Source organism: Saimiri boliviensis, chromosome 15, assembly GCF_048565385.1.
Source record: "Saimiri boliviensis isolate mSaiBol1 chromosome 15, mSaiBol1.pri, whole genome shotgun sequence".
NCBI classification, from domain to species: Eukaryota; Metazoa; Chordata; class Mammalia; order Primates; family Cebidae; genus Saimiri; species Saimiri boliviensis.
This window is the reverse complement of record NC_133463.1, coordinates 50,812,234-50,837,394: the sequence shown is the minus strand read 5'-3', so window position 1 is coordinate 50,837,394 and position 25,161 is coordinate 50,812,234. Positions and strand designations below refer to the sequence as shown.

Below are 25,161 nucleotides of genomic sequence, written 5' to 3'. Positions count from 1 at the left end.
GGCCCAGTGCAGTGGCTCACACCTGTAAGCACTCTGGAAGGCCAAGGTGGGCGATCATGAGGGCAAGAGTTGGAGACCAGCCTGACCAACATGGTGAAACCCTGTCTCTACTAAAAATACAAAAATTAGCTGGGCGTCATGGCGGGCACCTGTAATCCCAGCTACTCAGGAGGCCGAGGCAGGACAATCACTTGAACCGGGAAGGCAGAGGTTGCACTGAGCCAAGATCACGCCACTGCACTCCAGCCTGGGCTACAGAGCGAGACTCTGTCTCAATAAAATAAAATACAGCCGAGCGCAGTGCCTCACGCCTTTAATCCCAGCACTTTGGAAGGCCAAGGCGGGTGGATCACTAGGTCAAGAGATCGAGATCATCCTGGTCAACATGGTGAAACCCCGTCTCTACTAAAAATACAAAAAATCAGCTGGGCATGATGGGGCATGCCTGTAATCCCAGCTACTCAGGAGGCTGAGGCAGGAGAATTGCCTGAACCCAGGAGGCGGAGGTTGCGGTGAGCCGAGATTGCGCCATTGCACTCCAGCCTGAGTAACAAGAGCAAAACTCCGTCTCAAAAAAATAAATAAAATAAAATACGGCTGGGCATGGTAGCTCACGTCTGTAATCCCAGTACTTGCAGAGGCCAAAGTGGGCAGATCATCTGAGGTCAGGAGTTCAAGACCAGCCTGACCAACATGGAGAAATCCTGTCTCTACCAGTCACACACACACACAAAAAAAAATCAGCCATGAGTGGTGACTGGCACCTGTAATTCCAGCTACTTGGGAGGTTGAGGCGGGAAAATCACCTGAACCCAGGAGGCAGAGGTTGCAGTGAGCCGAGATTGCACCACTGCACTCTAGCCTGGGTAACAGAGTCAAACTCTGTCTCAAAAAACAATAATAAAATAAAAAATGTAAAAATGGGTAAATTGTATATTCATACATGGCAATAATCAGCTGAGCATGGTGGCATACTCCTGTAATCTAAGTTACTGGGGAGGCTGAGGCAGAAGAATTGCTTGTACCTGGGAGGTAGAGGTTGCAGTGAGCCGAGATCACACCATTGCACTCCAGCCTGAGCAACAAGAATGAAGCTCCGTCTCAAAAAAGAAAAAAAGCGGGGGCGGGGGAAAGGATGGCACATATTCTCAGGACCTCCTAAGGGCTGTGTCATGAGAAAAAAAAAAAAAAAAAAAAAAAAAAAAGGCCGGGCGCGGTGGCTCAAGTTTGTAATCCCAGCACTTTGGGAGGCCGAGGCAGGTGGATCATGAGGTCGAGAGATCGAGACCATCCTGGTCAACATGGTGAAACCCCGTCTCTACTAAAAATACAAAAAATTAGCTGGGCATGGTGGCCCGTGCCTGTAATCCCAGTTACTCGGGAGGCTGAGGCAGGAGAATTGCCTGAACCCAGGAGGCGGAGGTTGCGGTGAGCCGAGATCGTGCCATTGCACTCCAGCCTGGGTAACAAGAGCGAAACTCCATCTCAAAAAAAAAACTCATTTTAAATGAATGAGTATGTTATGTGAATTATTTCTCAATAAAGCTGTCAACAAAAGCAAAAGCTTATTAAACAAAAAATAAAATATAAAGTAAATATGAAAACTGTTAATTGTTGAATCTACACAAAAGTTACAAAGGGTTACGCTGTTTCTACTTTACTACATGCTTGAGATTTTTCATAAAAAAGGGTTTCCAGGCCGGGCGCGGTGGCTCAAGCCTGTAGTCCCAGCACTTTGGGAGGCCGAGGCGGGTGGATCACGAGGTCGAGAGATCAAGACCATCCTGGTCAACATAGTGAAACTCCGTCTCTACTAAAAATACAAAAAACTAGCTGGGCGTGGTGGCGTGTGCCTGTAATCCCAGCTACTCAGGAGGCTGAGGCAGGAGAATTGCCTGAGCCCAGGAGGCGGAGGTTGCGGTGAGCCAAGATCGCGCCATTGCACTCCAGCCTGGGTAACAAGAGCGAAACTCCGTCTCAAAAAAAAAAAAAAAAAAAGGGTTTCCAATAAAAAATAACAGTAAAATAAATGCAAAAAACAGCTAAGGTAATATCTAAAAAAAATTGTTGTAGGCCGGGTGCGGTGGCTCACGCCTGTAATCCCAGTACTTTGAGAGGCCAAGGCAGGTGGATCACTTAAGGTCAGGAGTTTGAGACTAGTCTAGCCAACATGGTGAAACTCCGTCTCTACTAAAAATATAAAAATTAGCCAGGCATGGTGGCAGGCACCTGTAATTCCAGCTACTTGGGAGGCTGAGACAGCAGAATCGCTTGAACCCGGAAGGCGGAGCTTGAGTTGAGCCAAGACCATACCATTACACTCCAGCCTGGGCATCAAAAGCGAATCTCCGTCTAAAAAATAAATAAATAAAACTGTGCGTAACTTCCAAACTAGTAGAGGTAGGAAAAACAAAATGAGAAAACGAAAAAAGAAATCAATCTAAAATAAGGAAAAACACAGACATAGGAAGAAAAGCAAGACAAATGAAAAGCACTTAAAAGGAAAGAAATAAATTATATGAATTACTCATTAAAAATTGGACTAGGTTCTTTTTCTTTTTTTTTTTTGAGACGGAGTTTTGCTCTTGTTACCCAGGCTGGAGTGCAATGGCACGATCTCGGCTCACTGCAACCTCCTCCTCCTGGGTTCAGGCAATTCTCCTGCCTCAGCCTCCTGAGTAGCTGGGATTACAGGCACGTACCACCATGCCCAGCTAATTTTTTGTATTTTTTAGTAGAAATGGGGTTTCACCATAGTTGACCAGGATGGTCTCTCGATCTCTTGACCTTGTGATCCGCCCGCCTCGGCCTCCCAAAGTGCTGGGATTACAGGCTTGAGCCACCGCGCCCGGCTGGACTAGGTTCTTTAGTAAACAGTAAAGAATATTAGATTGGATGGTTAAAAAGTATAGTTGAGATTTTTAAAAGATATTACTGAAATGTAAGATCACAGAACGGTTCAGAGTTAAAGATAGAAAAAGATACTAGGCCAAATTTTAAGAAACAGCTGGCATAGTTACACCAGTATCACAAGTCACACAAACTTTAAAGTCAAAAATAATAAAAAGATAGAGAATAACTATATAATGATATATTTACCATGACCATAAAACCTGTATACAGTAATAACAACCTCAAAATACATAAGCAAAGGAAAATTTACAAATGTCTTCACAGAAGATTTAACACCTCTCAAAGTAATGAAAAGCTCAAGCAGACCAAAAAATAAACAAAAGGATAACCAAATTGAAAAACAGTCAAAAGATAAGAACAAGCATTTAATAGAGGAGCCACAAATGGTCCCAAAACACATACAATTACACTCAATTATTCTTACTAGTTAAGGAAACATAAAGCAGAACTATAAAGAGTACCTTTCACCAAAGTATGTCAAGTGTTAGGGAGAATGTGGTATCCCTGGAACTCATGTACTACCAGTAAGAGCATAAACCAACATAATTACTTTGGAACAGTGTGGTGTTATCTGGGAAAATGGAACAGACATGCCATAACCTAGCACTTGCACTTGTAGATCAATACCTTAAGAGAAAACCATGAAAATGTGTTATAATATATAAAGCAGCACTGTTAATAACATGTTAGGAGTAAAACTGATCAAGAGTGATAGTTTATACCATAAAATACTACTTAGCCTCAAAAATGTACTGCTATGGCTGGGCACAGTGGCTCATGCCTGTAATCTCAGAATTTTGGGAGGCTGAGGCATGTAGATCACGAGGTCAAGAGATCGAGATCATCCTGGCCAACATGGTGAAACTCCATCTCCACTAAAAATACAAAAATTAGCTGGGTGTGGTGGCACGCACACACCTGTAGTCCCAGCTACTCAGGAGGCTGAGACAGGAGAATTGCTTGAACCCGGGAGGCAGAGGTTGCAGTGAGACAAGATCCCGTCACTGCACTCCAGCCTGGGCAACACAGCGAGACTCCATCTCAAAAAAAAAAAAAAAAAAAAAAAAGACTGCTATATCCCTGAAGATGGATTAATCTTGAAATTATAAAAGTCAGAAAAGAATTACTAACGGTATGGTTCCATTTACCTAAAGTTTAAAAACAAAATGTATTGCTTAAAATAAAACTATAAGGAAAAATAAAAGACGACAAACATAAAATCCAAGACAGCAATTTACTGTGGGAAGGAAGCAGTGAGGTACAACCCGTGGAACATTAAAAAAAAAAAAAAAAATGCTTTAGTGTCTTCTCAAAAAAAAAAAAGAAAAAAATCAGGACATAGAGGAGGTTTCAAAGGTAACGGCAACTTTTATTCCTTAAGCAAGGTGAGTATTTTATAAAGATTCTTTAAAATATTCACCTATGGCTCCCTTACTCCCTCCCTCCCATAAAAAAAATATTCACCTATGATTTTCATTTTTATATTTTAACTTTTTTTGAGACAGGGTCTCACTTTGTTGCCCAGGCTGGAGTACAGTGGCACAATCTCAGCTTAATGAAACCTATGCTTCCTGGGCTCAGGTGATCCTCCCACCTCAGCCTCCCAAGTATCTGGAAACACAGGGACGCACCACCACACCCTGCTAATTTTTGTAGAGACGGAGTTTCACCATGTTGCCCAGGCTGGTCTTAAACTTCTGGGCTCAAGTGATGCTCCCACCTCAGCCTCCCAAAGCGCTGAAATTATTGTATGTGTGAGCCACCATGCCCAGCCACCTATGATTTTTTAATTCTTTTGTAAGCATGTTTCTTTTTTTTTTTTTTTTTTTTTTTAACTCTTAAATTTGATTGTGAAGGGAAATAAATCAACTGGGTGGTAACAGAACAGAGGCAGAGTCAGTTGTTTGCTAGGAGAAACTTCTGCATCTGTAAATACTGACGGGAAGGATAAAGGTGAGAGGAAGGTGGTGATAAATGACATGTAAAATATCTGAGAAAAAAAGAGAGAAGCTAGATGCTGAGTACAGAATTAGAGACTTTACAAGAGGTCAGGATTCAAGAACAGCCTGCCCAACACGGTGAATCCCCATCTCTATTAAAAGTACAAAAAATAGCCAGGCATCATAGTGTGTGCCTATAATGCCAGCTACTTGGGAGGCTCAGGCAGGAGAATCGCTTGAACCTAAGAGATGCGGGTTGCAGTGAACCGAGATCACGCCAAGGCACTCCAGCCTGGGCAACAGAAGAGAAATCATCTCCGAAAAAAAAAAAAAAAAAAAAAAAAAGAATTACCTGAAGAGGTAAGAAAAATTCCAATACCCAGGATGCATTCCAGAGCAATTACATCATAACATAAGAATAGCATGTTTTTAAAGTTTCTCGGGTGATTTTGATATATCAAAGTTGAAAACCACTGGTCTGAACTGCATGGTTAACTCAAAAAAAAAAAAAAAAAAAAAAAAAAAAAGCAAAATAAAAAAACACAGGGAAGGTATGTATTGGTCTACAGTAGAAAATGAAAAACAATCAAACAAGAAACCTGGACGTAGCAACACTATATTTTACTAGTTTTTTGGTTTGTTTGTTTGTTTGTTTTTGAGACAGAGTCTCTCTCTATTGCCCAGACTGGAGTGTAGTGGCACGATCTCGGCTCACTGCAACCTCCGCCTTCAGGTTCAAGTGATTCTCCAGCCTTAGCCTCCCGAATAGCTGGGACCACAGGCATGCGCCACCACGCCCAGCCCAGCTAATTTTTGTATTCTTAGTAGAGACAGGGTTTCACCATGTTGGCCAGGATGGTCTCCATCGCTTGACATCGTAATCCGCCCGCCTCGGCCTCCCAAAGTGCTGGGATTACAAGATTGAGCCACCGCGCCCGGCCACATTTTACTAATTTCAACTGGACTTTAATACTTTCAAATCAAAAGTGTACTGAAACTTAAATCAAAATACAGTTGGGCAGGCCGGGCGCGGTGGCTCAAGCTTGTAATCCCAGCACTTTGGGAGGCCGAGGCGGGTGGATCACGAGGTCGAGAGATCGAGACCATCCTGGTCAACATGGTGAAATCCCGTCTCTACTAAAAATACAAAAAATTAGCTGGGCATGGTGGCACATGCCTGTAATCCCAGCTACTCAGGAGGGTGAGGCAGGAGAATTGCCTGAACCCAGGAGGCAGAGGTTGCGGTGAGCCGAGATCACGCCATTGCACTCCAGCCTGGGTAACAAGAGCAAAACTCCATCTCAAAAAAAAAAAAAAAAAAATACAGTTGGGCATGGTGGCTCACACCTGTAATCCCCGCTCTTTGGGAGGCTGAGGCAGGTAGATCACTTAAGGTCAGGAGTTCGAGACCAGCCTGGCCAACATGATAAAACCCTTTCTCTACAAAAAATACAAAAAATTAGCCAGACATTGGTGGTGCATGCATGCCTATAGTCCCAGCTACTCAGGAGGCTGAGCCAGGAGACTCACTGGAACCTAGGAGGTGGAGGTTGCAATGAGCCAGATCACGTCGCTGCACTCCAGCCCAGGCAACACAGTGACACTCCATCTCAACAACAACAACAAAAAAATTAGCCAGGCATGGTGGTGCATGCCTGTAAACCCAGCTACTTAGAAGGCTAAGGCACAAGAATCACCTGAACCCAGGAGGTTGCAGAGAGATAAGACCATGCCACTGCACCTCTGCCACTGTGACAGAGCAAGATTGTCTCTAAAAAAAATTTTTTTTTAATTAAAATACAGTCAATTATCATTATTCATAGTAGTTAAGTTCTCCACAAAGTTGTGGCAAACACTAAATTAGTAAATATGGAATCTACTGCTACAGGAAATACAGGGTTAGATTCCTGCCAGCCTCTGATCACATTATTTTCTTCAGCCAATCAAAAGTAACTAGTTTCTTCTGTGTTTGTCTAAAGACTTTGTGTGTGTGTGTGTGTGTGTGTGTGTGACAGGGTCTCACTCTATGGCCCAGGCTGGAGGGCAATGCCTTGATCTCGGCTTACTGCAATCCAACCTCCACTTCCCAGGTTCAAATACTTCTCTTGCCTCAGCCTCCTGAGTAGCTGGGATTACAGGTGCATGCCACCAAGTCCAGCAATATTTTTTGGCAGGGGAAGTATTTTTTAATAGAGACAAGGATTCATCATGTTGGCCAGGCTGGTCTCAAACTCCTAATAAGTGATCCACCCACCTCAGCTTCCCAAAGTGCTGAGTTTACAGACATGAGCCACCATGCCTGGCCTCTTATTTACTATATATTGTTGATTATCAAACTCATGGCCAACAGCACTATAATGCATGCCTGAACAAATTGTCTGCAAAAGGCACAGCACAGCCTTCATGTAGATATAGGAACATTAGACAGCACATCAGTTAAACAGTGAAATTACCAACATAAAGCACAAAAATGCTAAATACTGTGGTACAAAATAGACCTAAAAAATAAACCAGTATGAGCCAAGCATAGTCTTATTTGACCTCAGCTGGGAGTGGGGGCATAGAATGACAAAGTCACTGCTCTTTAAGTGTGCAAATGGCAAGGAAAAAAAAAAAAAAAGGCAAGCAAGCAAGCCCTGCAAGTATCAATTTTAGGGTTACAAGTAAGTTTTACAAAGAAGTGAATTCACAAATACAGAATTCATGAATAATGAAGCTGGACTACAGAAACATATAAATCAAGGTAACCTAAACAAATTGTTATAATGAAATGAATTATATGCCTGTAATCCCAGCATTTTGGGAGGCTGAGGTGAGAAGACTGCTTGTGCTTGGGAATTCTAGATCAGCCTAGGCAACACAATGAAACCTCATCTTTACCAAAAATACAAAAATTAGCCAAGCATATTGGTGTGCACTTGTAGTCTGTTACTCGGCAGGCTGAGGTGGGAGAATCGCTTGAGTCCACGAAGTCAAAGCTGCAGTGAGCCTAACTACACCCTACTCCAGCCTGGGTGAGAAACCCTGTCTGAAAACAAACAAAAAATACGCCCAACAAGATAACTTTCTCCACTAAAATCCTTAAATTGGTTTTCCTAAGAATATAGCAAGTTTTCTTTTATCAAATCTCTTTAACACCCATTACTCGATTTCCTTAATATGTATGTTCATTTCATGTAGTACAAAAGACTATTTTTATTTTAAAAATTTTTTTTAATTTTATTTTATGGACTGTCTCTAATCATAAAATGCAGCAATATTTAAAGGGAAGATGGTTAGACTAGATGACATCTGAGATGCTCTCTGCCTCAAAGATTTTGTAAGTCTAAAAACTGAAGTTGATACACCTCTTTTAATTATAATAAAGGCTTATATGTGAAATAAAAATATTCTCAGCAATATTCTACACTACAATCACATTTTTTAGTAGGACTGCAATGTAAATTCTTATCTGAAAAACAGCTTCTCTAATCCAGAGAAGTAACTTGAATCCAACTTGATACTATCAAACCTAATGGGTTCTCAGCTTGGTCCTATATAACTTCAAATGGCAAACAAGCTACCATATTAATACTATAAAACTAAATAATCCCTACATTATATGCAAAATGAATTCAAAATGAATCAAAGACCCAAATATAAAAGCTAAAATTATTATATTTTCAGAAGAAAACTTAGATGCAAATCTCCAAGGCCCCCTGGATTAGGCAATGATTTCTTAGATATGACACGAAATACACAAACAACAAAGAAAAAAAAATAAATTTTGCCAAATTTAACAATTTTTGTGCTTCAAATGTCACTATCAAGAAAATAAATCACAGCCCACAGAAAAACAGGAAATTTTTGCAAATCACATGTCTAATAAAGGACATTTAGTCTAAACATATAAAGGATTCTTACAATTCAACAATAAAATGACAAATTTTTTAGAACTAGTGTGGTGGCTCAACCCTGTAATCCCAGCACTTTGAGAGGCTGAGGTGGGTGGATCACTTGAGGCCAGGAGTTCGAGACCAGCCTGTCCAAAATGGCAAAATCCCATCTCTACTAAAAATATAAAAATTAGCTGGACGTGGTGGCACATGCCTGTAATCCCAGCTACTGGCGAGGCTGAGGGAGGATAACTGGTTTAATCTGGGAGGTGGAGGTTACAGTGAGCCAAGATCATGCCACAGCAATCCAGTGTGAGCAACAGAGTGATATTCCATTTCAAAAAAAAAAAAATTTTAATGGCAAAAAATTTGAATAGATATTTCTCCACAGAAATAGATGCTTAATGCATCGTTAGTCATTAGTGAAATGCAAACCAAAACCACAATGAGATACCACTTCACACTAGGATGTTATCATCAAAAAACCACCATAACAAGCACTGGCCAAACACAGAAATTGGAGTTCTTGCACACTACTCACAGGAGTACATAATGCTGCAGTTGCTGTGAAAAAATCTGGCAATTCCTTAGTGTGGTACTGTGATTTACAACCAGAAGGATATATTTAGTCTTCATGTAGCTCCCAAAACCCTTGAAATCTTGGAAGTTATATATATCTTTTTATATGTTAATACCATGACTGGTGGCTGGCGACTCTTGAAGAGCCTCAGAATGGCGACTAGTAGCCAAAGGAACCAACCATGTGATTAGAGGGTGGAAACTTTCAGCTCCACCCCATCACTCTTTGGGGAAGAAGGGAGGAGACTTAAAGGTTTAATCAATCACCAATAGCCAATGATTTAATCAGTCATGCCTAAGTAATGAAGCCTCCATAAAAACCCAAAAGGCGAGTTTGAAGAGCTTTTGAACTGTTGAATAAGAACTATCCACATATTCCATGGGACCAAAAGCTCCTGAGTTAAGGGCCCTTACAAACCTCACATATGCAAAGCTTCATCTGGCTGTTCAATTGTGTCCTTTAATATATCGTGTGTAATACATCGACAATTGTGAGTATACTGTCTTCCCTGGTTTTTTGTGAGCTGATCTAGCAAACTACTGAACCCAAGAAGGGGGTTATGGAAACCTCCAATTTGTAGCCAAGTCAGACACAAGTTGTGAGTTATGTGGGAACCTACAACTTCTGACTGGTGCCTGAGGTGGGAGCCTATCCTGTGGGACTGAGCCCTTAACTCTGGTTAATGCCAGAACTGAATTGCAGAACACCCAGCTGGTGTTGAAAAACTGCTTGGTGTGAAAAAAAAAAACCACACATCTGGTGTCAGAAAAGGAGAATCAAGTGTTGCGGATGAGTACAGGAGAAAATCATTGTTTATTCACTACAGACTTATAATGTTAAAACAGAGTTACCATATGACCTATTCATTCAACATTTACTGAGGTCCTCCTACATGCAAGGTACATAAAACAAATTAAAACATAAGCCTACATAAAATGTGTACATACATGTTCATAGCATTATTCACACTAACAAAAAAGTAGAAACAATCCAAACTCAACCAATTGATGAATGAAAACAGGAAACCCAAAAATCTGATATTTAAATAACTGATGAATGGATAAACTGTAGTATAACCAAAAAATGGGCCAATACTTGGCCACGAAAAGGAATGAAGTATTCATACAAGCTACAACATGGATGAAACTCAGGAACACTATGAACTGGGCATCGTGGCTCAGGCCAGTAATCACTTGGGAAGCCCAGGCAGGAGGATTGTTGAGACTGGGAGTTTTAAGAGCAGCCTCGGCAACATAGCTAAACTGTCTTTATAAAATTTTTTTTTAAATTAGCCAGGAGCTGGGCATGGTGGCTCACACCTGTAATCCCAACACTTTGGGAGGCCATGGTGGAGAAAGGAAGATCACTTGAGGCCAGGTATTCAAGACCAGCCTGGGAAACACAGTGGAACCCTGTCTCTACAAATAATTTGAAAACATATTTTGGTCAGGCATGGTGGCTCATGCCTGTAATCTCAGCACTTTGGGAAGCGAAGGCAGGCAGATTACCTGAGATCAGGAGTTCAAGACGAGCCTGGCCAAGATGGTGAAACCACATCTCTACTAAAAATACAACATTAGCCAGGCATGGTGGCTCACACCTGTAATCCCAACACTTCGGGAGGTTGAGGCAGGCAGATCACCTGAGGTCAGGAATTTAAGAACAGTTTGGCCAACATGGTAAAACCCCATCTCACAAAAACACAAAAATGAGCTGGGCATGGTAGCTCATGCCTGTAATCTCATTACTTTGGGAGGCCGAGGCAGGAAGACTGCTTGAGGTCAGGAGTCACAGACCAGCCTGGCCAACATGATGAAACCCCCATCTCTACTAAAAATACAAAAAAAAAAAAAAAAAAAATAGCCAAGTGTGGTGGCTCATGCCTGTAGTCCCAGCTACACGGGAGGCTGAGGCAAGAGAATCACTTGAACTCAGGATGGGGAAGTTGCAGTGAGCCAAGATCACACCAGTGCACTCCAGTCTGGGTGACAGAGAAAGACTCTGTCCAAAAAAAAAAAAAAAAAAATTACAAAAATTAGCCAGGTATGGTAGTACACGCCTGTTGTAGCAGCTACTAGGAAGGCTGAGGCAAGAGGATCATTTGAACCCAAGAGGTGGAGGTTGCAGTGAGCCTATGGCGCCACTGCATTCCAGCCTGGGCGACAAAATGAGACCCTGTCTCAGACAAACAGCTAAGTGAAAGAAGCCAGCCACAAAATGTCATATATTATATGATTCCACTCTCACAAAATGCCCATAATAGACCAATCCAGAAACAAAAAATAGATGAGTGGTTTCCAGACAATGGTGAAAGGGGGAAATAGGGAGTGACTGCTAAAGGATAAGGAGTTTCGGGGGTGATGAAAATGTTCTGCAAACAGCGATGATGGTTCTGAATATATTAAAAACCACTGAATTGTACACTTTAAAAGGGTAAGTTTTATGATATGTGGATTATATTTCAATTAGAAGAAAACACTGTGCCTTAAAAGGTTGTTAAAATGGATGTTAAAAGCTCAAAGTTTTATTTGACTAATTCTCAAATTTTGAAGAGAATTGGCAAAAAACACACACTTACTGGAAACCATACTTCCACCCTCCTTCCTGTGGTCTGAAAATACAAAGAGAGACCTCATGTAACACATGTTCATAAAGGAAATCTATTTTTTCCATTGATAGATAGTGCAGGGACTAGAAATGGGGCCAGCAGTTATTTTGAAATGGGAATGTATATTTATAAAAAGACAAAAGCATCTAGTAAAGTTTAAAATGGGAAGCATATAGCATTAAAAGATAACTCACAAACAACTCCAAAGATCCATGAAATGAAATAACCTATTTTACCTTATATGATTGTTGATTTGTCATTTATCTATTTTACGTTTGGGGAGTGGAAGGTTATACAGCTATTAAGCAACAAAACTAGAATTCAAACCCAGGGTATTTTGATTCCGAAAGCTGTGCTCACTTACTCATTTATTCAACATTGACTAAAGACCTCCTACATGCCAGGCGCAAGTCACATCAAAGAAAATAGTAAATAAGCTAATTAACAAATAATAGTCAATGGTCTGAAGAATTTATCAAGGCAAAGCAAATTATTAGTGCTGAGGTGGGAGAGCTATTTTATACTGGGTGGTCAGGAAGGCTTCTCTTAAAAAAAATATTTGAACAAAGCTCTGAGTGAAAAAAAAGGAAGTTATCCAGATGTGTGAGAACAGCATTCCAAGTAGAGAAAATAACAAGGCAGGAGTAGCAAGGAGGCTAATAAAGCTTCAGAGACATGAAGAGGTTAAGCTTCTTAGGCCATAACATGAATTTTGGATTATATTCTGAGGAAGAGAGAAAAGCCACAGAATTGTGAGTGAAATGACATGACTTTTGTTTTGAAAAAATCTATTGGGAATCTAAAGGGATAAGTAAAGGGATGCGGGCAGAAGCAGGAAAATTGGTATGACACTACTAATATAATCCAGGCAAGGAATGAGGATGTCATCTGCATTTATACCAGGAAGTAATTCAGAAAAACAGTTGAATTCTGGATATATTTTGAAAGCAAAATACACAGAAATTTGCTAACAGCTTGACTGTAGGGTGGAATGACCCCAAGGTTTCTGGCTGAGCAAATGGAATGAAGTTGCCCATATACCAACATGGGGAATATTACAGAACTAGTTTGGGGAAGAGAAATAAAAAACGCAGTTTCATATGTTTACGTATCTGCTAATCTGTTTTTGTCTTACCCACTACATTCCATACTGACTTTTATGCAATATAGCTTTTTAAAAAGTAGTGAAGGCCGGTACTTTTTAAAAAGTAGTGCAGTGGCTCACGCCTGTAATCCCAGCACTTTGGGAGGCTAAGGCAGGCAGATCACAAGGTCAGGAGTTCTGAAATCAGCCTGACCAATATGGTGAAACCCTATCTCTACTAAAAATACAAAAATCTGCCAGGCGTGGTGGCACACATCTGTAGTCCCAGCTACTCGGGAGGCTGAGGCAGGAGAATTGCTTGAATCCAGGAGGTGGAGGTTGCAGTGAGCCAAGACTGCACCACTGCACTCGAGCCTGGGCAACAGAGCGAGACTCCACCTCAAACAAACAAAAAAAGGTAGTGAAACAGGACTTGAATCTGGGTCTTCTGATTACAGAGCCTGTGTTCTTTATCACTAATGAAGTTTTACAAAAGCAATTAAATGAAATTAGAGTCTTAGAATAAAACAACTCAAAAGCATGCACTGTTTCTTGGTGATCTAAGAACTACATTAACAAATAAAGGCTTTCAAACAAGGACATTTTAAAAATACCTGACAGGCCGGTTGCAGTGGCTCATGTCTGTAATCCCAGCACTTTGGGAGGCCGAGGTGGACGGATCACTTCAGGTCAGGAGTTCAAGACCTGGCCAGCATGTGAAACCCCGTCTCTACTTTACTAAAAATAAAAAAATTAGCCAGGTATGGTGGCACATGCCTGTAGTCCCAGCTGCCTAGGAGGCTGAGGCAGGAGAACGGCTTGAACCTGGGAGGCAGAGGTTGCGGTCAACTGAGATAGCACCACTGCACTCAAGCCTAGACGACAAAACAAAACTCCATCTCAAGAAAAAAACATGATCAAGTATTTTACAGATACTATGCATAATGAGGCAGACAACAATGATACAGAGATGGAATAAAATTGACATTACAAAGGCTCAATTTAGGTAAATACTAAGGAGAACTATATTTTCAGAGAGATGCCACATCATTCCACTTTAATTTGTATTTATATATATACTTTTTGAGACAAAGACTCACTCTGTCGTCCATGCTGGAGTACAGTGGCACGATCCTGGCTCCCTGCAGCCTCAATCTCCCCAAGCTCAGGTGATCCTCCTACCTCAGTCCCCCAAGTAGTTGGGACCACAGGCACATGTGACCACGCCCAACTAATTTTAATTTTTTTGTAGAGATGGGGTTTCGCCATGTTGGCCAGGCTGGGATCATCCCACCTTAAAAACTCTCCTTGATACTGAAGATTATCTTTGAAGGCCAGGCATGGTGGCCAGCCTTTAAAGATAATCTGACATTATTTTCTGCTTTAGATTTCCTGCTTCATGAAAGCAGGAAAAATACTTTCCCTCTATCCCTTAAATGTGCACAAAGTGACTATAGTAAGTATCTGTCCATTACTTAACACTTCAAAAGGCATTCCTAAATAGCAAATTCCACATTAGTTTAATTCTACTTTAGGTCAGTCTATTAATCAATTCTGTAACAGTAAGGTTCAGTACCTATAAAGGAATAATTTAAAATTCATATTTATAATATACCAAAAAAGTGGCTCATTTTATTGCTGCATGCATTTGCCATAACTTTAATGTTCTTCATAGTATTTTCACATTCTTTACAAAAGAGGAAGTCAACTAACCTAATTTCATTCTTATAAAGACATAGCAGTAACTTCTGATAAGTAAGTACTTATTTGGAAAGCGACTTACTCAAAACTACATAGTAACTGAGTAGTGAAGCTAGTATTAGAAACTAAGCTCTGAAATCTGTTGATGCTGTGAAGGTTAAGGAATGAACACAGTTTTACATCACAGAGAAATCACTGGTGTAATTATGTAACTTTTCAGTCAAAAATTAAGCGTTTATTAAACTATCTTATAACTTCTAGAGCTAAGAAAATTAGAATATTCCTTAGAGGCCGGGCGTGGTGGCTCACGCCTGTAATCCCAGCACTTTGGGAGGCCGAGGCGGGTGGATCACGAGGTCAAGAGATCGAGACCATCCTGGTCAACATGGTGAAACCCCGTCTCTACTAAAAATACGAAAAACCTGCTGGGCATGGTGGCGCGTGCCTGTAATCCCAGCTACTCAGGAGGCTGAGGCAGGGAGAATTGCCTGAATCCAGGAGACGGAAGTTGCAGTGAGCCCAGATCGCACCATTGCACTCCATCCTGGGTAACAAGAGTGAAACTCCGTCACCAAAAAAAAAAAAAAAAAAAGAACATTCCTTAGAGCTTAGAGTTTGTAAGGTTATGCATCAAATTTTAAAAAGATCTTCCTCATGTGTATACTTGTGTACTGAGTAAAATTATAATGGTAAATTTTTACTGTTCAAAGATAATCTTTTTTTTAATTTTATTTTAATTAATTAATTAAGAGATGGGAGTCTCACTTTGTTGCCCAGTCTGGAGAGCAGTGAAGTGATCTTGGCTCACCGCAGCCTCTGCCTCCTGGGATCAAGAGATACTCCTGCCTCAGCCTCCCAAATAGTTGGGATTACAGAAGTGCTCTACCACGCCTGGCTATATATACATATATATATATTTTGTACTTTTAGTAGAAATGAGGCTTCAACATGTTGGCTGGGCTGGTCTCAAACTCCTGAACTCAGGAGATCCGCCCACTTTGGTCTCCCAAAGTGCTGGGATTACATGCTTGAGCCACCACATCTGGCCCAATTTCTAACTTTTTATTATGTTGTAACCCTTTCATAATGACATCAACAAACAGATGTGGTATCTGTCAAGGCAATATGACTACTATAAGAGTAATGTCAGTAAGAGTCCATATTCCATCTCTCTCAGTCACTATAGCCAATTACTTGAGTAAAGAGCTGTGGGCCAGGCGCAATGGCTCATCCTGTAATAATCACAGCAGTTTAGGAGGCCAAGGTGGGCAAACGGGCAACATGGGCAAACAGGGCAACAAAACCCTATCTCTACAAAAAATACAAAAATTAGCCAGGCATGGTGGCATGTCTGTAGTTCCAGCTACCCGGGAGTCTGAAGAGGGAGGATCACCTGAGCCAAGGAGGACAAGGGTGCTATGAGCCAAGGCCGTGTCATTGCACTCCAGCTTAGGTGATAGAGTGAGACCCTATCTCAGAGAGGAAAAACTTTAAAAAGCTGTGAATAATCCAAAATAATGCATTATTTCTAAGTCTGAAAATAAGCACACATTCATACTTTATCTCCTGTCATTAAATCTCAACTTCCTCCTTCTATCCAGCCAAATTGACAGTTAACAGTCTAAGACCCAGCTAGGTAAGAGAGGAAGTAAATGCAGAAAATTCACAAGAGTAATTCAACTGACCACTTCTCTCAATTATTTCACTGTTTTTAGAGTTGACCAACATCAACTACCATGCACTGACTTTCTAAGATCTTAAGACACAATGTAACAGGAGGCTGTATCTAAAATTAAAATATCTAGAATGTCAAATTAGAAAAGCATATACAGTATATGTTAAAATTTCTAATTTAGGAGAAGTCTGAATGAAGCAGTTAAATTCTAAAATCAGAAATTATATCCAGGACGCCAAGTATTTAATAATATTAAATAAACCATAAGAAAGAAAAAAAGAATATAAAATTTAAAAGAGGCATTTAACAAAAAAATATGATTTTAGGATTCAGCTAAGAACAGAATACCTCAATACTGCTCCACTTTCAAAAACGTTTATCATCGGCCAGACACAGTGGCTCATGCCTTTAATTCCAGCACTTTGGGAGACCAAGGCGCGTGAATCACAAGGTCAGAAGTTCAAAACCAGCCTGGCCAACATGGTAAAACCCCAAAACTACAAAAAATTAGCCAGGGCCGGACGCAGTGGCTCACGCCTGTAATCCTACCACTTTGGGAGGACGAGGCGGGTGGATCACGAGGTTAAGAGACCAAGACCATCCTGGTCAACATGGTGAAATGCCGTCTCTACTAAAAATACAAAAAATTAGCTGGGCATGGTGGCGCATGCCTGTAATCCCAGCTACTCAGGAGGCTGAGGCAAGAGAACTGCCTGAACCCAGGAGGCGGAGGTTGCGGTGAGCTGAGACCATGCCATTGCACTCCAGCCTGGGTAACAACAGCAAAACTCCGTCTCAAAAAAAAAAAAAAAAAAAATTAGCCAGGTGTGGTGGCCTGTAATCCCAGCTACTCAGGAGGCTGAGGCAGGGAACTGCTTGAACCCAGGAGGCGGAGGTTGTAGTGAGCTGAGATCCTGCCACTGCACTCCAGCCTGGGCAACAGCGAGACTCCATCTCAAAAAAAAAAAAATGTTTAGAATCACATAAAAATTCACTTCAATAAAATAATGCTTTTGCAGTTTGGGGATAGAAAGTTTCTACCAAATAATCACAGTCCCTAAAATGATAAAATTAAAAATTTGCTACAAGAAACTTTCCATGTAATATTTTAAGATTTTCAGAATTACCAAAACTAAATGTAGATCTGTTTAACTACTGTCAATTTTAGGTATCACCACAAATGTATCATCCTCTTAAGAATGGTTTCTCGCCAGTCACAGTGGCTCAAGCCTGCAATTCCAGCACTCTCAGAAGCCAAGGCAGGCAGATCACGAGGTCAGGAGATCAAGACCACCCTAGCCAACATGGTGAAACCTCATCTCTACTAAAAATGCAAAAAATTAGACAGGCGAGGCCGGGCGCGGTGGCTCAAGCCTGTAATCCCAGCACTTTGGGAGGCTGAGGCGGGCGGATCACGAGGTCAAGAGATCGAGACCATCCTGACCAACATGGTGAAACCCCATCTCTACTAAAAATACAAAAAAATTAGCTGGGGGTGGTGGTGTGCACCTGTAGTCCCAGCTACTCGGGAGGCTGAGGCAGGAGAACTGCTTGAACCCAGGAGGCGGAGGTTGCAGTGAACCGAGGTCACACCACTGCACTCCAGCCTGGCACCTGGTGATAGAGTGAGACTCTGTCTCAAAAAAAAAAAAAAAAAAAAAAAATTAGACAGGCGAGACAGTGCGCACCCGTGGTCCCAGCTACCTAGGAGGCTGAGGCAGGAGAATTGCTTCAACCCAGGAGGCAGAGGCTACAGTCAGCCAAGACTGTGCCACTGCACTCAAGCCTGGGCAACACAGCGAGACTCTGTTTCAAAAAAAAAAAAAAAAAAAAAAAGAATGGTTTCTTGAAGCCGGGCACATTGGCTCATGCCTATAATCCCAGAATTCTGGAAGGCCAAGGCAGGCGACTGCTTGAGCCCAGGAATTCAAGATCAGCCTGGGCAACACGGTGAAACCTGTCTCTACAAAATAAAAATGCTTAGAGTCCCAGCTACTCAGGAGGCTAAGATGGAAGGATCACCTGAGCCCAGGGAGCTCGAGACTACAGCAAACCAGATCCTACCACTGCACTCCAGCCTGGGTGACACAGTGAGACCCTCTCCAAAAAAAGAAAAGGTTTCTTAAAACATAATTCCACTGTAATCTTACTTGGTGATATATGAATTTTTCTTAGAAACAACAGTAAGGGGGGAAAAAAGAAATGAATAAAGAATGTCTCAAAGGGATTACTTAAGTCTGAAAACCACTTCCTTGAATTGTATATGGCAGAACTCTAGCAATATTAGGGAGCAGAGCTTCCCCAGCATTTACAAGTGTGCCTGAATACTGATCTCCCATTCCAGGTTATTTCATGAGGAGCTGCCTGCCAGGTGCTTTTCTAGCTTCCCAACCTCATCTACCTTAGTGAACTACTCAAAATTTATTTTCTATGTGGACACAACCTAAAGATGGTTGAGAGCCACTGACAGAATACATTAAAGCAGTTAACAGCTCAACTTTAAAATACGTACTGTCCAATAAGAAATTCAAAGTCTACCCTTACTTGTTTTACTCCACTGATCTTAAAGACTATTTAACTTTTATCAAGCAATGAAATTCCATGTTACGTTTGCATAATATGGCATTAAGAAAAATACAGTTTCTCAGCCGGGCGCGGTGGCTTACACCTGTAATCCCAGCACTTTGGGAGGCCGAGGCGGGTGGATCACGAGGTCAAGAGATCGAGACCATCCTGGTCAACATGGTGAAATCCCGTCTCTACTAAAAATACAAAAAATTAGCTGGGCATGGTGGCGCGTGCCTGTAATCCCAGCTACTCAGGAGGCTGAGGCAGGAGAATTGCCTGAACCCAGGAGGCGGAGGCTGCGGTGAGCCCAGATCACGCCATTGCACTCCAGCCTGGGTAACAAGAGCGAAACCCTGTCTCAAAAAAAAAAAAAAAAAAAGAAAAAGAAAAATACAGTTTCTCTTACAGCTTAAGAAACTTCAGCAGCAGCAACATCTTGGTGCAGGTAAGATAAAGAAATCCACTAAAAGCTTTTCGTGTAAGGACATGGTCATTCCATGTCACAGATTATTTTCTCCTTATTAAAACCCCCAAAATACCAATTTCCTAACCTTCTTCCATGTTTTTTCTCCACTGTACTATTACCTTGTAATATAATTACACAATTGGCCAGGCACAGTAGCATACGCCTGTAATCCTAGCACTTTGGGTGGCCGAGGTGGGAGGATCACCTGAGGTCAGGAGTCTGAGACCAGACTGGCCAATGAGGCAAAACAGTTTCTACTACAGACACAAAAAAAATTAGCTGGGCATGGCGGCTGGTACCTGTAATCCCACCTACTCAGGAGGCTGAGAACCCTGGGGGCGGAGGTTGCAGTGAGCTGAAATCATGCTGCTGTACTCCAGCCTCAGCGAGATGCCGTCTCAAAACAAAAACACAATTAACTTAAATATTTTGTTCCTGTCTGTCTCTTCTTACCAGACTATTTATTATTAAATCTACGAAGGCAGAAATCTTGCATGCTTTTGTTCATTGCTATAACCGTGGCACCCAGGTAAGTGTCTGACACATAGAGGGCCCCCAAAAGATAACTGCTGAGAGAATAAACAAATTTGATAATTTGATTGAAGGTTTATGTATAATCTAATTATCTTTAAAGAGCGAAACTTTGCCATTAAGATAGAATATAAACTTTGTACAACAAATATACAGAATAACCACACAAAAAGTAGGGCTGTCTTTTAAAAAGCTTGACTTACACAAATTAAAATTTCTTAAAGATACTACCAGCCGGGCTTGGTGCCTCATGCCCATAATCCCAGCACCTTGGGAGGCCGAGGCGTGTGGATCACGAGGTCAGGGGATCAAGACCATCCTGGCTCACAGTGAAACCCCGTCTCTACTAAAAATACAAAAAATCAGACAGGTGTGGTGGTGCACACCTGTAGTCCCAGCTACTGGGGAGACTGAGGCGGAGGTTGCAGTGAGCGGAGATTGCGCCACTGCACTCCAGCCTGGGTGACAGGTCAAGACTGCGTAACAACAACAACAAAAAAGATACTACCAGAAAATCTGTACTAGATATTTTAAAATACAAATAAAAAGGAAAGATTTTCTATTTTAATACAAATAGGAAGCACCTATTTTCCATTTCTCTAACCAGAAAACACAGAATAGAGAGTGGTAAGATTTAGATAGAATAAGTGAAGGAAAAACTTTAAAAAGTGATAAAACAGCTGGGGGACAGTGGCTCACACCTGTAATCCCAGCACTTTGGGAGACCGAGGCGGGCAATCACGAGGTCAGGAGATGGAGACCATCCTGGCCAACATGGTGAAACCCCATCACTACTAAAAACACAAAAAAATTAGCCAGGTACAGTGGCATGTGCCTGTAGTCCCAGCTACTCAAGAGGCTGAGGCAGGGGAATCGCTTGAACCCGGGCGACTGAAGATGCCATGAGCCGAGATCGTGCCACTGCACTACAGCCTGGGTGAGAGAGGATGAGTCCGTCTTAAAAAAATAAATGCCAGGCGAGATGGCTCACACCTGTAATCCCAGCACTTTGACAGGCCGAGGCAGGCGGATCACCAGGTCAAGAGATAAAGACCATCCTGGCCAACATGGTGAAACTTGGTTTCTACTAAAAAAAAAATACAAAAATTAGCTGGGCATGGTGGCGTGCCCCTGCAGTCCCAGCTACTCGGGAGGCTGAGGCAGGTGAATTCCTTGAAACCGGGAGGCGGAGGTTGCAGTGAGCCGAGATCATGCCACTGCACTTCAGTCTGGCGCCTGGTGACAGAGCAAGACTCTGTCTCAAAAACAAAAACAAAAACAAAAACAAAAGTGTAAGACAGTCTGAGGTAGTAATACTTAGGGCACAGAAAAAATGCACTACTGCACTATCAATCAAGTATTTGTTTCCATTGCTTACGACACTATGTAAAAGTTCAAGATTACCAACTTCTCTCTTAGAAACAAATCTGCCTAGCCGGGCGCGGTGGCTCAAGCCTGTAATCCCAGCACTTTGGGAGGCTGAGGCGGGTGGATCACGAGGTCGAGAGATCGAGACCATCCTGGTCAACATGGTGAAACCCCGTCTCTACTAAAGATACAAAAAATTAGCTGGGCATGGTGGCACGTGCCTGTAATCCCAGCTACTCAGGAGGCTGAGGCAGGAGAATTGCCTGAGCCCAGGAGGCGGAGGTTGCGGTGAGCCGAGATCACGCCATTGCACTCCAGCCTGGGTAACAAGAGCGAAACTCCGTCTCAAAAAAAAAAAAAAACAAATCTGCCTTTTCCAGACACTCAATCTAACCAGATAACACACTAAGTTCTCTTGTCAAATATTATAAGTGCTGTGGATTTTAATCTTAATCTTTAGCCTCAAATTGCGTTTTAATCTTAATACCGATAATCTTAAACTCATAAAAAATGTTTTAGGTCGAGCACGGTGGCTCAAGCCTGTAATCCCAGCACTTTGGGGGGCAGAGGCGGGTGGATCACGAGGTTAAGAGATCGAGACCATCCTGGTCAACATGGTAAAACCCCGTCTCTACTAAAAATACAAAAAGTAGCTGGGCATGGTGGCACGTGCCTGTAATCCCAGCTACTCAGGAGGCTGAGGCAGGAGAATTGCCTGAACTCAGGAGGCGGAGGTTGCAGTGAGCTGAGATCGCGCCATTGCGCTCCAGCCTGGTTAACAAGAGTGAAACTCTGTTTCGAAAAAAAAAAAAAAGTTTTAATCTTAACACAGATAAAAATCTTTAAGTGGTCCTGTAGCCTATTGCGTCTACTGTTCAACTAGCATTCCACAGTTCCTTTTTCGGCCTCAAATGACGAAACTTCTCTAACGTCTCTGGGGAAACTAGTGTAAAGTATAATGTTTCCTGAAATTGTTCTTGTTTTTTCCCTGCACCATTCATGACATCTCTTCAACTAGAAATGTTATATAAAACTTTTCTGTTCTGCAGGCAAGTCCAGAGGGAGAAGCAAAGGTAAAAAGAATACTGCAAGAAAAACAGGTTCAAAGGGGAATAACAAAAGCATAGCAGTAAACGTGAAGCAAAGAAATATTAAAAGAGGAAGAAGATGCAAAAAAGGGAAGAAAAACACTTTCAGCAGAGAAAAGAAAAAAAAGGAGGGGGAACAGAGACTTGCTTCTTCCAGAAACAAAAGCAAAAAAACACTTCTAAGAAAACGTGGTCTCTCTCTTTACTCAAGGGGATGTTATTAAAATGCTAAAGGGTATTCAGCTGACACTCCTATTTAGAGTTCTACCTTCTCTTCCTATGTCCTTTGATACTGCTCGTCTTCATCAATGAATTAAATGCAGGGTATACATAACACAGTATCTACAAAACTACAGTTGTGGTTGCCATCTTTGCCTGCAAAAATAAATAAATAAATAAAACAACTCCCTGGATTCGGGCAAAAGGAGTAAATTAAGTTGGAAAACCAGAAAACCACGCCTTGCCAAGTGGGGAAGAAATGACACAGGTTAACAAACGCCACCTACCAAATTAAGATTCTACTAAAGGTCTGGGTAATAAGGGCAACAAGAAGTAGCCTTACCGCGACAGCAAGGGTGGGGCACTATAAGGGGAAACAAAATAGAGGGCGAACTATCCCGAGAGGTTTAAGGGGGCTGAGGACTCGGCTCTCGGGAGATCGTCCATCAGGCGGTGGGCTCGGGGCAGCTTCGAGAGGAAGGAGACAGTGGACTGCTGGAGGAATGTCAGTGTGAATGCCGGTGCAGATGGAAAGAGAAGGTACTCACGAGCACAGAATTAAGAGTCAAAGGGCAGAAGAGAGGCCCGGCGTGGGAGGCCGGAGCAGAGGCCGTTGAGCGCCGTCTGCAGCCGCCTTCTCCGGAGACGCCTTCTCGGCTCCCCCCCACTCAGCCCCTCGCCGCCTCTACCCCGGCTACAACCGCGGGCGCAGCTGTTTCCGTCGGGCCAGGGACAGCGGGGGAAAGGCAACTGTGGGGCTGACGGGCAGCAGACTGGCAGCGCCCGTGTTTGTGTTTGTGTGTGTGTGTGTGTGTGTGTGCGGGGAGCGGATTCTGAGACCGGAACGCCAGACTTCGCCCTTTCTCCCCCAAGCCTCCTTTATCACCCAACTTCCCAGTCGGCTGGTGTCCGCTTCGACCGACGGATACCGCACCACCCCCCCAACCCAACGCCTCTCGCCGCCTCTCACCCCTCCCCCGACGCCCTGAGCCGAGGGAAAACAGACCACCCGGACCGATCCCGAACCCTCCCGGGTGTCCCCGAATCGCGGACACCGCCCCCGCCCGAACGCTGGCACCCCCTTGGCGGCTCTCTGGCACGCCCAGATGCAGCAAACTCCTCTCACCTGCATTGACGCCATGATGGAACCATCCCCCCAAGGCCGGCGAGGCCAGAGACGCAGGGGGCGGAGCTGCCGTGCTCGCGTCACGCCGCGGGGGCTCAACATCCCCGGCGCGGGGGCGGGGTCTGTGATGGGAAGGGGACAGCGCGAGGGGATTGGCTGGCACGCTAGCGGACGGGAGTCGGGACCGCGGGGCGGGGCGGGGGCACGGTAAATGGCGCTGTGAGTCCCTTCGGTCACGGTCGGACTCGCAGGTCCCGAGTCCAGCCTTCGTTTACTCTCGGTACCGAGGACACAGGGCTCCAGTTTTGACTCGGCTACGGTTGTTTTCTTCATCTGTACCGCGAAATCCTTATGACGTCCGGATCTGCGCAGCTTTTTTCTGTTCGTTTTGTTTTTCCAACCACAGCTGTGCGGTACAGATTTTTGCCTTGGGATGTGTTTTCCATACTACCAATCCCACTCTCAGAGCCTTGGGGCCCCGTAAAACTTCCCGCGCAGCTACTTTCTGGTCTTTGGAGACTTGGAACGTTTCTTGGGGGATTTTTTTTTTTTTTTTTTTGAGACGAAGTCTCGTTCTGACGGCTTCTAGTATTCTTAATTTGGGGAAGAGAGACCATAGGTTTCCTTGTACAACGGGATGAGGATTTAAGAGAACAACACTGATATTTTAAAGGCGAGGGTATTTAGATTTGTGAAGTTGAAACTTGCCTGAAAAAGGAGAGAAAATTTGGAAGTCTGTATGTTGTGTGCAGTTTCTGCCCCTTACCCCAGCCCTTCAGTTTTAAATTTCACATGTATCAACAATAGTTACGGTTGTTGGGGCAGTCTAAATTTGATTAGCGAGTTGACCCTAGGCATTAATTTTTTTTAAATATGCCAATGTCATGTTATAATATACACTTATACCATTATGTCCAGACTTCTCTTAAGCCTATGTGGTGGTGGGCAGTTTTGTGGTCATTTAGGGATTAACTTGGGTAGGGAAAGCTGAGCATACATAACTTATTTTAGGAATGCACCAGTTCTGCCAACATTTATCAGAAGTCACGTTTGAAAAAAGCTATTCTGGAACTGAAGATGTCATTGGTTTATAAGAGGAAAATGGAAGCCAAAGCCTGCACCTCATGCTCTATCTTTAAAACTTAAGGTGGCAGACACAATGAGTAGAAGGCTTTTATGTTACCAGAATGAAGGCTAAAAATCTGTCATTTTGTTGACTCGGCTTTCTTTTTAGAAATTTCTTTAAGATATAAATGCAATGTAGAATATCACTCACACTCTTAAAATAGATTACATTCTTTGGAACTTCTCTAATCCGAAATGTGTTTAAAAAGAAAAAGATCTTTAAAATACGCCAGTTAGTCTATGGCATAATATTAAACACACTATCCATCTCTAGAGAAGTTATGGTGGTATTCT

At 42.6% G+C, this 25,161-nt stretch overlaps 1 protein-coding gene across 2 annotated transcripts in view; it reads right to left on the bottom strand.

Moving 5' to 3' along the window:
* The window catches only part of UBE2W (ubiquitin conjugating enzyme E2 W), a 77,205-nt gene extending 53,312 nt beyond the window's left edge, over window positions 1-23,893 (bottom strand). Inside the window, exons 1-2 of one of the 2 annotated variants that reach the window (XM_074386982.1) lie at window positions 23,743-23,893; window positions 11,887-11,919 (exon numbers count right to left, since the gene is read on the bottom strand). In XM_074386982.1, the coding sequence (XP_074243083.1) occupies window positions 11,887-11,919; window positions 23,743-23,844 (135 nt within the window). In that variant the 5' untranslated portion in view covers window positions 23,845-23,893. The remainder of the gene's footprint in view (window positions 1-11,886; window positions 11,920-23,742) is intronic. The other variant, XM_003940686.3, reaches the window with a different exon arrangement.
* Window positions 23,894-25,161: the final 1,268 nt, after the last annotated feature.